We start from the raw sequence: 14,782 nt of genomic DNA, 5'->3' as shown, positions 1-14,782 counted from the left end.
TCGCAACCCTCCTCTTATTAATAACCCCGTGAAAGAACCTGGTGTTATCATCTCCGTCAATCGCCCACTTACATCTCGCTTTTTGGCGCAAATCCTTATTTCTCAATCTATCTAACTCGAACAGTCTCCTCTTAATCTCTTGGATCGACCAAAGCTCTTCTTCATTTAAATCTTTAACTTCCATAATAGTCTCAAGCTGGTGTAACTCTTGCTCCAATAGGCGCTTTTCCTCCAACTCACGGTGCATACAATCATCCTTCCAAGTATTAATACCTTGGCGTAAAAGTCTAAATTTTTCCATCAATCGCTCACCCGGAGCACCATCTACCTGCGCTTCATTTAAAATCCCAGTAACCACCTCTTGGAAGTCATCTCTATCTAACCAAGAGTTGAAAAAACGGAACGGTTTCGGCCCGAAGTTTCTTGAAACAAGCTTCAAAATAAGCGGGGAATGATCTGATTTATCTCTGCACAATGCTCTATATTCCGCGGAAGGCCACTCCATAAAAAAATCCCAATTAACTAGAATACGATCGATCCGACTTAACTTGTTCCCTGCAGCAAAAGTGAACTTCCTACCACGTAACCCGTATTCATGAAGGTTCGTCCTATCGATAAAATCATTAAACTCTTGGGAAGACGACACATGAAACTTAGAATTTTTTCTCTCCGAACGATTCCTCACTGGATTAAAATCTCCCGCGACCAACCAAAACCCGTCTGTCGTGCTGCTCAATATCGTTCCAAACAGCCCGCTTCGCAACCGGTTGTTGAGGAGCATACACATTCATCAAACAAGTCAAAACGCCACTTCCTTTAATCGTACCAACAACAAGTAGAGTATTTTGCGATTTCTTGACGTCCATGACTGAGAAGAAACCCGGATCCCACATGGTAATCAACCCACCAGAGCGACCAGTAGACTCTACACATTCAAATTGATAATTACATCTACCCCAAAAAACCCCAAGATCAAAAACAGACACATCGCTGCACTGCGTTTCTTGTAAAAAAACACAATTAGCCTCATTTTGAATTCTTAAATTCCTAACCCAAGAAGCTTTACCTTGAACTCCCATACCCCGAATGTTGAGAGACAACACATTCATTGATCACCAATTTGAAATCCATCGTTGACAATTTGTTCCTTCACCTGCGGACCAAAATAACACAAGTTATCCACCCCCAAAGCTCTACCTAGAGCAACTGTAGCTGCCTCTTCATTGTCGATTTGAACCTGCTTTTGAATCTGGGCCAAAACTTGGTCGGATACACTCTCTTCTACCTCCTCCTCGCAATCAACATTATGGCACTTCGACGAAACCGAAAAGGCGCAACTCTTATTCAAATCAGGAGTACAAAAATCATCCGAAACAAAAGAATTAAATTCTGAAAGTTAACTATGCGTTTTGTTGTTCTAAAATTGTTTATTTTATAATTTTTAGATGGGTTTAAGGTTACCAAATTATTAATTCAAATCTGAAGGCAACAATGGCTATTTTTTCAGAGTTATAAAATGTCTAGGATTGGTAAAAATTAAGTCTTTGACTAAATCATGCAAGACAATGTGGGTTAAATTCTAGACTCATAAAAGTAAGTTTTTCAAAAAGAATCAGGTCATTTCAATTAAAATGGAGGGAGTTATGCCCTCGGGAAGTTGACCTAAATTATGTTATCCGAAAACAGTTTTGACAATCAAGCCTACTGTTTTCACTTTACCTTGAGGAGACGAAGAGTCAAGGCGATTTCCGGCGAGGGTAGGCGATTTCCGGTGAGGGTTAATCAGGTGAGAAAAATCATATACCATTCAGTTAGGCTCGACGATTGTAGACTAAAGCTGATTAGGGGGAAAGGTATAATTGATTCATCCTTCATCGCCGGACTTTTTTCTTGTGGTCATCCATTCGCTGATTGCTGGTTTTTCCGGTATCGGCTCGACGGTGAACAAGATTGGGGTTCTGCGTGCTGGATCGTTCTGGTTCATATTTCTGTGAATTGAAATCTTATCCTTTCTTCCTAATTTCCTTTCTTGCTACATCCATTCGCCGACTGTTTGGTTCCCACATAGAAGAAAAAAACTTAAACCAACGGTTTTGATTGCTTAGTAGGTCTGTTATTAGTCGCGACTATCGTGTATAGTTTTGCTTGACTGATACGAATCCTATTAACCTTTTAAAAACCTGCGGTTGTTCATGGAGAGAGAAGAGGGAGAGATACACACTTCCGGCAACCGGTCGGTCGATTCCACAAACAGGAAAGATGATTACAATGAAGATCCCACAAAGGAAAAGGCGATTACTTTCTTCGTTTCAAACATTCATCCTCACATCTCGGACGGGGAACTATGGACGGAATGCAAAAACTACGGTCATATAGTGGACGCTTACATCGCAAAAAATTGGATAAAAGAAAAAATCGTTTCGGCTTTCTGAGATTTGTCAATGTGAAGGATGCGGAAAAGATGGTTAAAGCTCTGAATCAAATGGTTTTCTATGGATGGAGGATTAGGGCGAACGTAGCCAGATTTGTAAAAGTGGAAAAAAAGACACGTGGAAAGTAAGGTTTGGACGGAAAAGAAGAAAGAACCCGTAATTCCGGTAAACTACCAGCCGGCGGCTCCAAGAGACGGATACGTGAAACAAAAGCAGGCAGATCGACACACCAAGTGAAGGAGGGCGAGTTAAGATTTGCAAATAAATCGGTTCCGTTAAAACATTGGAAAGGTTTGTCGGCAGTTGGTGAACTACATGATATAGAGGCACTAAGAGGAGTTAGCCGGATGAAGGATATCTTGAGATTGAACAGGGCGCAGGTTAGATACATGGGAGGTCTGAAATTATTGATGGTGTTCGATTCAGCAGAAGAACTTGGGATATTTAGGGAGAAGCACGAAGTTTGGAGAGAGTGGTTTAGTAACATAAGTACGTGGAATGGCGAACCTATTCCTTATGAAAGAATTGCGTGGTTAGGGATAAGGGGAGTTCCATTACAACTATGGATTGATACAGTTTTTGAACGCATCGGTGAAAAATTCGGAAGAATTATAAAGAAATCAGACGCAGATGATAAGGATGTATGTTTTAACGAGGAAGTAATCAGTGTTCTTGTGAATTACGGCTCAACAATTGAAGAAAAAGTACCAAGTAGATGGAAAAATATGGTCTTTGATGTCTGGGTCTCAGAAATTAACCAGTTCTGGACACCGGAATTTGTCAATGAAAGGTACCAAGGTGAGGATCAGGTAACAGAAGTCAATAATGATAATCCTCAACCGGACAACATGGAGACAAAGAAGTTTGAAGAACCAGTTCCGATCCCGGTGGAAACGTCATCGGAGAAGGAGACGGAGGAATACGAACAGACAGAAACTGTAGAGTCGGTGGAAAATGTTCAGCCGAAAAGTCATGAATGTAATAGTCCCAGAATCGAGGAGCCGACCATTGAGATTAATGATTGTACAAGTCCGAGGATGAAGGTAATAAATGAAGCGGGGCCCACAATTAAAAGTCAAGACAGTAATGGTGAACAAATGGTGAGTCCAAATATAGGTGGGCCAAATGAGGCAGTATCCCCAAAAGTAAACGTTGGGCCAGGTGGCCCAGTTTTCTCAAATATGATAGGGAGTCAGTCTCACGAAGTTGGTGGGCTTGATAATGCAGTCCAAAAGAAAAGAAAAAGGGTTTCGCTTGCTGAGGCCCGTGCGAATATATTGAAACCACAAGACGGGGTTGTTAAAAATAAGATTCCAGATCTTAACATTGAGCTTTCCGATGATTCTAGAAACAGAGCAAAAAGGAGATTATTTTTAAAGAAAAAGAGAACAAACAGAAGAAGAAATAAGGGTAAAATTAGAATCGCAGAGGAGGATTTGAGCTTGTTCGAGAATAATGGTGGAAGTGTCGAGGATGAACTAAATTCCGAATGGGAGGAAGAAGATGATTCTGAGTTATCTCGGCAAGAAGAAAGTGAGCTGGGGACTCACGCAGATGACGTAAACAAAGAAAAAATAGAGGAACAGGAGGTGGATAAAGAAGTGGATGCGACAGTTGGAATCGGAGAGAAGATTGGAGTACATCTGTCGAAGTATGTCTCGCTGGTAAAAGGTTCGGTTATTGAAGATCAGGTGGATGCCAAGAAGCAATGAATTTTGGATCTATCAATATAAAAGGAGCAGGAGGAGCGGGGAAAGCAGTCGAAGCCAGACGGTTAATAAGTAAGTATAATCTATCTTTTTTTGCCATTCAAGAAACCCAATTTAGGGATTTATCCTTAAGTAAAATAAGAAGGTTCTGGGATAACACAAGTTTTGAGTTTTCGAAAGTCGACGCGGAGGGACGGTCTGGAGGTTTATTATCCATTTGGAATGCCACTATTTTCAAAAAAGAACAGGAGGTAAAAAACCAAAATTTTATTTTGACAAAAGGAAAGATAGTTGGGGAAAATACGGATCTGGTCATAGTAAATATTTACGGCTCGACGAGTAAAACAAGTAGGAGAATTATGTGGGAAGAACTATTGGCAGTGAAGAACACAATTACTGGATTATGGTTGATGTTGGGGGACTTCAATGAGGTCAGGTTTCCCGAAGAGAGGTTTAACTCACAGTTTGATGCAGGAGGAGCTCTATGTTTTAATAGCTTTATAAGTAGAGGGGGGTTTCACGAGTATAATATGGGAGGGATGAAGTACACGTTTTTGTCAGGAGATGGAACCAATCTAAGTAAACTAGATAGGGTCCTGGTGTGTGATAATTTCATGAACAAATGGCCACATGCGTCACTACTAGCACTGGGTAGAAATATCTCGGATCATAGCCCATTAATTTTAACTACGACCAATAATAGTTTTGGTCCTTCTCCCTTCAGAATGTTTAATAGTTGGTTCGCTTTGGAGGGTTTTGACGAGACAGTGAGGAAGGGTTTAGACTCGATCTGTGATTCAAGATTTAAGGATGAGGTATTGGCTACAAAATTTAAGGCAGTGAAAGAAGAATTGAAAAAAATGGCGCAAAAATAAAAAAGAGGAAGAGGAGAGAAATCTGTCGGAAGCCCAGAATAAGTTGTCACAATTGGATAATCTAGCTGAAAGTAGAGCACTATTGGGCGAGGAAATAGTGATTTGGCAAGACTGCAAAGAAAAGGTGAAAAGGTGGCACGAGAAAATCGCATCGGATTTACAACAAAAGGCAATGGTAAGGTGGATAGGATTGGGGGATGAGAATACCAGTTATTTTCACTCGATTGTGAATAGCCATATAGCCAGGAACAGGATCAGCGGTCTGTGGATAAACGGGGTGTGGGTCTCGGATCCAAGAGAAATAAAAACACAGTTTTTGTTGGCATTTCAAGCAAAATTTAAAGAACCGATCTACGTGAGACCAAGAATTGAAGCTGGAGGTTTTAAAACATTAAGTGGAGACGAAGCGGATGGCCTAATAAGTCTGTTTTCGATCCAGGAAGTAAGGAAGGCAGTATGGGATTGCTGTATAGATAAGTCGCCTGGACCGGATGGGATCACCTTCAAATTCATAAAAGCATATTGGGAGGAAGTGAAAGGAATAGTAATGGAGATCATGAACCAGTTCCATACTCACGGTTCGATTCACCACTCGTGCAGTGCTTCGTTTATTGCTCTGATACCAAAGGTAACTGATCCGATTACTCTCTCAGATTTCAGACCCATTTCTCTAGTAGGTGTGATTAACAAAATTATTTCAAAAGTGCTAGCCAATAGAATTAAAAGGGTCATTAAAAATGTTGTTTCAAATGTACAATCGGCTTTCATGGCGGGTAGAAATATAATAGAAGGACCATTAATCATAAATGAAGTGGTGGGTTGGGCAAAGAGAAATGCGCAACGCAAAACTCTGGGGTGGAAGTGGTTGGAGGGAACGGTGTGAAATTTTATGGCCAATTAGAAGAAATTATTGAGTTGCGTTATACAAATGATTATTCCACTGTCCTATTTCGGTGCAAGTGGTTTGATACGCAAAGGGGTGTAAACCATGACAATAATATCACCAGTAAAAGCATTGAACATGAATGGGACAAAGATGATCAACTCATATTTGCTTCGCAAGCCAAGAAAGTGTTCTTCATCCAAGAAACGTCTCGAAACCAAAAAAATAAACATAGGTGGGTAGTCGAAAATGTTAATCATCGAAGAATTTGGGATCGGCCATTAAGTGATGACCGCGTCAATAAGGTTCAAAATGTTGACAAATGCTTAGAAGATATTAACGTTGTCGACAACAACTCTTCATCTGACTGTCCACTTGTCATTGACTTGACCCAATACTTTCAAATTGGATCTTCTCATGTTACTGCGGGTGAGCCTTCAATTGAAGTTGATCCCCCAACGGCTACCGTCGATGAAGTGTTTGAGGTCGAGACTGATTGGGATGAGGTCGAGGCTGATTGTAATGAGGATGATCCCGATTATGTGGAGTCTGACTAAAAGAAAAGTTATTGTAATTTATATTGATTTGTAATTGATAAACACTTGTTTGAAATATTTATTTGAAATTGAGTTACACTTGTTGTACTTTCCCTTAATTTCTATTAGATACACATGCTGTAACATTTGTAACTTTATAGGGATTATGTTTTCGGTATTGCTGATGTTCGCTTATCTTATGGCGGATGTGGCCCCCTGGGGACATGGGGGCGACGGCGCAGGTGATCCGCCGATTCCTCCTGGTGGATTTTGTGGCACACACGAGACAGACGGTAAGTCTTTTACTAAATTATTTTGTAGTCCTTATATTTTATATATTATAAATGTTGTTACTAATTATTTTTGTTTTAATTGCAGCGGTTCCCCCGAAGAAGGTTAGGGGAAAGCCAAACGAGAAACTAAGGCGTCTGGTAAAAGCGGGGGGGGGGGGGGGGGGGCTGTATTGCTTACATTTGACAGACAGGTCATGTATACCCCTGTTGGTAAATCAAGAGATCAGTTTTCACGGGAGGTCGGCCTGTATATGTGGCGGACCATCCCGTTCGATAAAATTGGATGGGATAACGTTGAACAACATTACAAGGATGCCCTCATGAACTACTTACGGGTAAATAAGTTATATGCATAAAATTTTATCAAACATTTAAGCACATGCAAATTTAATTTATATATGATATTTTAACTTTTTTATTTAATTTGTAGGAAAATTTCAATTTTGATGAAGTGGAACGTGATTTAGAGGCCAAAAACTTGACGGGTGGTATTAGGGCTGTGCTTATGAAGCGGTACTCTGACCGCAAGTACGAAGCTAAAAAAATTTTCAAGAGCAAGGGAGGTTACAATGATATTGCGAGCGCAAGGGCATACCATCCCGCGAATATGCCCTAAGATAACTGGTTGAGAACCATCGAAGGTTTCCGGGACGAAAAATATATTAAAAGAAGCAAGGCCAACACACTAGTACCCGAGAAACAACAATTCCCATACCGTGGGGGGGACATCGTCGTACGGTAGCACCGCCTATAAAAATGTAATGTTTTATATATGTGTGCGTGTGTGTAAGCTTTTGTTTATTTAATGTCTAATCTATGTTTAATGTTAAACAGGAGATGGATTGGGTACCTACGTATGCTAAAACCCACACGGACAATCAAGGGAATTGGGTTGATCCGGTTGCTGAACATAATTACGTAAGTATTTCTTTTAAGTATTATTTTCTATAACAAATATATATATATATATATATATATATATATATATATATATATATATATAGTGGAGAGTTCAAATGAGAAGAATTAAAAATTAAGAATAAAAAGAATAAAGGATACAAAGGTAATTTGAATAAATCATTTAATGAGTCTATTATTTAATTTTGCTATTCAAATTAATGAACTCTAATCATTTAATGAGCCTATGAGAAGAATTAAAAATTAAGAATAAAAGAATAAATGATACAAAGGTAATTTGAATAAATCATTTAATGAGTCTATTATTTAATTTTGCTATTCAAATTAATGAACTCTAATCATTTAATGAGCCTATTTATAAAAAAAGTTGTGCACCTTACATAATAAAAACAATCATGCACATGATCTTACATTTCCAACGTTTCCTACACCATTAAAACAATATTTTGGTGTAGGATACAGAATGTGTAGGACTAAAACACTTTTAAAAAAATTTGCGACTCATAATAAAATATGTGCAGGATACAAAATTTTTAATAATTGTCATTTCTAATAAAATTTGTGTAAGAGCCAATACATTAATGATGGTGAAGGGGGAATTTATGGTTGCATTAATAAGAGTTGAGTAACTCTTTAAAATATTTATTAATATTCTACATCAAAATGTCTATACTACCCTTAGTAATTAACGCATTAATTAAAAGTGGACAAAAATAATATCTTGATTCACAACCATTGATCAAAAAAATATAGGGTCTATATTAATTCATATTTTCTTCTTTTTAAGAAGATTCTTCTCAAATGAACCTCCCCCTATATATATATATATATATACACATATATATTTAATCATCTTCGTAAAATACAGCGGAACATACAACAGGCCACAAGTAAATGGAGCGGTGAGGGTCCACCAATTGCCCCGTATCAGGAAGCGTTGGGTGAGCGGCGAGGATGGTACCGCGGGATGGGGCCTAAACCTTCTTCCAACACGTCCTCGAACTCGTCATCTAACATGTCGTCTTCGCAAGCTCAGACGCAAGAACCCTTTTCCGAGGTAAACTACGCAATTTATAAAATGACAAACGAACGCATGTTTCCTTGTTAAATATATGCTAATATACGGTTTGATGTCTATTATTGTAGGATTTTGTTAACAGCTTGTTCCAAACCCCGTCCTTTTTGAACCAACTTAACAACTATCTTGCTTCACAAGGAAAAGGAAAGTCAAAAGACTACGATCCTGGTGACTTATTCGATAGGGAATCCGACGAGGAGTGACTTGTTCTTAATGTATGATTTAATTAAACGTTGTAGGATTATAATGTACGACTTAAACGTAGTTTTTAACTATATCACCTTTAGTATATGTTGATTATGTTCATGGCGTATATTTGCGTTGTTTGAAAATAGGCAGATTCTGTTTTTTCGGTCGTAAAACTGGCTGGGCAGCTGTATATAAAGCTGTTGTATTAAAAAAAAAAACAGACTTTTAGCGGCGACACTTTTAGCGGCGACAGGTGTCGTCGCTAAAAGTGGAAGATCAATACCGGCGACAGGAGTCTTTAGCGGCAACAACTGGTCAATAGCGTCCGAGCAATACCGGCGACGCTTTACCGGCGACAGGTCGCCGCTAAAAGTCAATAGCGGCGACAAAAGTGGTCAATACCGGCGATAGCTATCGCCGCTAAAAGTCAATAGCCGCTAAAGGTGCCCCGTTCTTGTAGTGGAAGTCCACATACGTTAAAAAACAAACAGTCTTTTTCTTGTATAATGCAGAGGTTTGGTCCACCTCTTTTTCTACAGATGTCTGCAGATGTAGTACTGAAACAAACAACACCTTAATGTCCCTATAATTTCACCAAAGTTTACTTCTACAGAATCCGCAATCTTAGCGAATTTATCCCAACAAAAACACGGGACATAAATGACGATATCAATTTGAAGTTGGGCACACCAACCACCATATACAATCAAATACGGCAGCCCATATAATACAACCCGGTCAAAACTTGCATTAGCATTTTTCAAAATAGTGACATCAAAATGAATATAAATCGAAAAGTTTAAGAGAAATCCAAACTCTACCCGTGCTCTATAAATGAATCCATTAAGAGAAACCCAAACTCTACCCGTGCTTTATAAATGAATCCATTCATAAAGAAGGAAAAACCCCAATGAATATTCTTAAAGATAGCATATGATTAACTGATCAACTGTATACAAACAAATTTCATTTATATACATCATCAATGATCAAACTCTTTCAACAACAAAGAATATGGACGGTCAATTTCTCAATCATATTTCATTCAAGCAAACTAACACATTATACTCATGAAACAAAACCAATAACACATATCACAATGTCTTCTCACCCATTCTAGCTGTGAAACGTTGGACGGGAGCTTCAATTGTGGTCGCCGTTAAGTGAAGAGGATGAGGCGAGAAAACCAAACGAAATGCCTCATTTTATAGCTACCCATAATGACCCATAGCCTTTTTTTGTTTGACCCATTTTGACTTGTTCTCCATATTTCCCTATTTCATTTGTTACCCATTTGAACCCATTGAAACATACACTTAATACAATATGTCCCATAATCTATTAGTCTTAAATAAAAAGTCTAAATAGACCCATAATAGTAATGCCCTCTCCAGGTAAACACAGAAACAAAAAGATGTCAGCAAATCTGAACCAAATTGCCCGAATTAAATGATGTTTTCGTGCAGTTACTCAATACTCACACAACAAATCTAGAACCTGGTTGACCGATGACGACTTTCATCATCAGCACCACATTGCCTCAGAAGACTTAATCAGTTTGAACTGTGGTTTATTTATTCGTTAAGGTAAGGTTTATGTCCTTTGGTAATAATGTTAAGTGATCCCAATTTTCAGAAATTCAAGTCTGCAAATATCCATTTTGTTCGGCTTGGAGTCAAACTCATTGTCTTTTACATGAGACTCAAAATTTGTTTAATTAGAATTGCATGCTGGATACACAAACATTTTGTAATCCTCCTAAAAGTATTTCTAGCAATTGTATTATTGATTATTCTTGTAGTCAATGATCAATTATTCGAAATTACGAAGATGCTAGCAACAGTTTAAAGGACATTTGGAAACCCATAAAGCATAGAATAATTTTATCGGTTTAGCAATAATTGTTTAAGAACTATCGATTCAATAGGGTTGGTAAAATACTACTTAATAGCAGAAATTTCATAAGAACATACGTCAAAGAGCCACGAACAAAATGCAAACCTAAATTACAAAGTACGAAGCAGAACCAACATATGCCCATGGAAGAACTTGCATTGGATCATCAAGTCTTGTTATGTTCCTCTATAAAGGCACCATGCTTTCAACATAATACTTCATTTGATTGAGCTTCATGGTTTTTGGGCACGAAAATTGATGACCCAGAGTAAACTCTAATGATTTAAAGCATCTTGTCTTCAAGTTATAGATTGGTACGCTCATCACGTTCCCAGGCACCTTGCTCGTGGAAAAGATGATCTCGTACATATTAACTTCTAACGGGAAGAGGATAGGGCCAGTTAATTTGATAAGTGACTCAGGGAGTGTAATGAATTCTTGTACCCAAACACGAGTTTCATAGTCATATAATATCCAGATATGCATTTTGTTGCTTTCCACCACATGATCATGACAAACAACTCCTACACGACCATTGATTTTTAGGATACATTGATTTTTAGGCACAATAGGAGTGCTGAAAACTGAAAGCTTCTCTGTCCGCAAGTCAAACCGCAAAATATTTAACGAGCTTGAGCTTAACATCGTTGAATGTACTACACTATCCACACAAACACTACCTCTTGTGAGTGTCAAATGACCCGGTAAACAACCAACAGGATGCTCCACAGCGATCGGAGAGATCTTTCTCCATGAATAATTTGACAAAGAGAAAATCATAATCTCTGTTATTGTAGGTTCAAAAAATATCCTCATCATCAAAATCTTATGTTCATTGGTGCATTCATTGAAAGCAAATGAGTAACGCACAACTCCTTTTACATTTATCAGAAAATCCGGATAAGAAAGTTTAAAAATACTATGCGTGCTAGGGTTAATAACGAAAACCTGAGCATGATCGTAATCAGAAAAGGGTTTCATGCAAGTAAACAATACTAACCCATTCAAATGTTCGGCTTCAGTGAAATCAGTAGAACAAGCGTTGTCCAGTGTCATGAGATGAGTGACGGGTCCACCGTCATGAGCAGCGGAGAGAAGGTGTAGTTTACGGGTGGAATCGTCGTAAGCAGAGATGAATAAAGCGGTACGATGGGCAGCGGAGGCCCGAGTGAGGTGGAGTTTGGTGAATGATGGATCCAAGATGCACGAGAGCCATGGTTTAGAGACGGATTTAAATCGGAGTATGGATTTAACGGGGAGTCTAGAGAGGATCTCTTTGATGATTTCACTTGGGAGTGAAATATTTTCCTTCCTGGATCGATCTTCTAGGGTTTCCATTTGCCAGGAGGTAATTCGAATGAAGGGTTTTTTGAAAATATATAAAGTAAACTGCGAATTCAGTTTTTTTATCAGTGCTTTCAATTTTTTACTATTTTTTTGTTGGATTTAAAGTACGTGGATGTATGTTGTTTGTATCCTTACCTTTCTATATTAATAAACGACAATCTTTTTCTACACGTCTCACTCTCTGATGACTCCTCCCTTTTAATAATAGTATTACATATTAATTTTATACACAAAATATAATATAATATTAAATAATATAGTTAGAGATAAACGTCTAAATTCAAATTTAAATAATAATTATCTATAACAAATATAAATGTATCTAATAATATAATAAGTACAATATTATTTAATATAATTAGAGATCAAACGTATAATTTCAAATTTAATTAATAGTAAATTACTTTTTGAGTCTCTATGTTTTAGTGGTTTTAACCACTTGAATCCAAAATCAAAAAGTTTAACACTTTGAGTCTCTAACCGCTCATTCACACCCTCTGTAAAAAAAAATTCAAAAAACCTTTTGTAAGGTTGAGTTTTCTAAGTTCTCACAACTTGTAGAAGTTTTTATTTTACCCTAACCATATATATTTGTTAAGATAAAATATATTATTTGGATATAAACTATAATTACTAATAAAGTATGAAATCACATGTACAAGTAACGAAAATATAATTGTTCTTTATTTTTACTAATTTATCTAAATAAATCATTTCATTAATAAGGATTATATACAAGTTTATAATTTACATTTTTCGTCACTCAACCCGTGTAATACACGGGGTTGTAAGCTAGTTTAATTTATATATATATATATATACCCAAAAAAATAGATATATATATATATATATAGAGAGAGAGAGAGATATGCCAATTTAGACTTTGTGGTTTGACCTTTGTCAGTTTAGTCTAATGGTTTATTTTATGCTTCTGAGTCCAAAAAGATTTCATCGTTGCCATTTTAGGGCCATTTTAGTCCACTGGGTTAAATCCATTTTTTCTATTAGCGAGAAGGGTAATTCGGTCATTTTATATCAAGTTCTGTGAACTAGAAGGACAATTCGGCCATATAAAATGACTGAATTACCTTTTTCGTTAACAGAAATAACTGATGAAGTTTTCTTTTGAAAGGTGTGTTTCAGCAGTGAAGACAATCCTAGACAACCCTCGGGTCCCGAGTTCGAATCCCTACCCACACACCGGTGTCCTCCTTTCAAACTATCACGTGATATATTTTCGTGGAGTGCATGGATCGAACTGGAGACCTAACCCAGGCGGGAACCACCCTAAGGTGTAAACCCTCCCACCTCCGACCAGCTGGGCTGGCTATCATCGGCAATAATGGATGAAGTTAACCAAGTGGACTAAACTGGCAACGATGAAACTATTTTGCACCCACATGCGAAAAAATGAAAACTTTGAACTAAACTGACAAAATAGCCTAAACCACAGGGACTAAAAAGGCAGTTAACTCATATCTATTGTAACACCCATAGTAATTTTTTAACATTACTATAACATTAAAGTAAGCATTTTATATGAAAAATGCCACTTTACAAAAACTTTTACATTATAAGTATTTAAACATGTTTACGACATCCCAAAACATAGTCGAATGTGTTTACATAATCCATTTTTTATAAAACAAAACAAAAACAACTGTGGAAGCTTCATTGAGAGGTGTGTTGGTGCATATGTCTGTCGACTTCGTCTTGTATCGAGTCTTGTATCTAGATAGGATAAACCAGAGCTCGGTAGTCAAAGAAATAGGGTTTTAGTGCTGATTGACCAGTTCATGCGAAATGGCTATTCCCCACGAAATGGACATGCCAGTTTCATGGGGAATGGAAATCCTATAAATAGGTGATGTTAGGCTTTCATTTGTAACTTTTGCAATTCCGGTAGCGAGGAACTGGGTTATGGGAATACTATTTACGGGGAGAGGCTCAGTTTTGGTGAATGGTTCACCTACGGGTGAATTCCATTATAACAGAGGTTTAAGGCAAGGTGACCCATTATCACCCTTTTTGTTCATCATCGTTATGGAGGCCCTACATGTGTTGATGAATAAGGCTAAAGAAAATAATATATTCCAAGGAATAAAATTGCCTAAGGATGGGCCATACCTGACACATATGTTTTATGCGGATGACGCGATATTTATAGGGGAGTGGGAGGAAAATAATGCAAAGAATCTCAAAAGGATTCTCCGTATTTTTTATTTAATATCCGGATTAAAAGTCAATCCCCGGAAAAGTCATTTATATGGGGTAGGTTCATGTGAGGATGATGTAAGAAATATGGCTACTCATTTCAATTGTAAGGAAGGAAGATTTCCGTTCATTTATTTAGGATTAAAGGTCGGAGCGAATATGAATAGATTGGCACATTGGAAGGAAGTAATTGATTTATTTAATAAAAGGCTTACAAACGGGAAAGCGAAAACGTTATCATTTGCCGGGAGAGTTATACTTGTTAAATCAGTTTTGGGTAGTTTACCAAATTATTATCTTTCCCTATATAAGTGTCCTAGCGGTGTACTAAAGGTTCTAGAAGGGATTCGAAGAAAGTTTCTATGGGGAGGGAGTTCATCAAACAATAAAATTAGATGGGTTAGATGGGAAA

At 37.6% G+C, this 14,782-nt stretch overlaps 2 protein-coding genes across 2 annotated transcripts; one reads left to right on the top strand and one right to left on the bottom strand.

Moving 5' to 3' along the window:
- Positions 1-4,140: 4,140 nt before the first annotated feature.
- LOC110876230 lies at positions 4,141-5,016 on the top strand. The gene has a single exon (XM_022124404.1). It carries the CDS (start codon positions 4,141-4,143, stop codon positions 5,014-5,016), a length of 876 nt encoding a protein of 291 aa, XP_021980096.1.
- Positions 5,017-10,995: 5,979 nt separating this feature from the next.
- LOC110876229 (F-box protein At1g47340) lies at positions 10,996-12,147 on the bottom strand. The gene has a single exon (XM_022124403.1). It carries the CDS (start codon positions 12,145-12,147, stop codon positions 10,996-10,998), a length of 1,152 nt encoding a protein of 383 aa, XP_021980095.1.
- Positions 12,148-14,782: the final 2,635 nt, after the last annotated feature.

This window comes from Helianthus annuus, chromosome 9 (genome assembly GCF_002127325.2).
Source record: "Helianthus annuus cultivar XRQ/B chromosome 9, HanXRQr2.0-SUNRISE, whole genome shotgun sequence".
NCBI lineage: Eukaryota > Viridiplantae > Streptophyta > Magnoliopsida > Asterales > Asteraceae > Helianthus > Helianthus annuus.
Note: the sequence above shows the minus strand (reverse complement) of the source record. Positions and strands in the feature narration are given on the sequence as shown.

Coding starts and splice junctions, on each gene's coding strand:
- LOC110876230 (XM_022124404.1), top strand. CDS start 4,141: ATGAATTTTGGATCTATCAATATAAAAGGAGCAGGAGGAGCGGGGAAA.
- LOC110876229 (XM_022124403.1), bottom strand. CDS start 12,147: ATGGAAACCCTAGAAGATCGATCCAGGAAGGAAAATATTTCACTCCCA.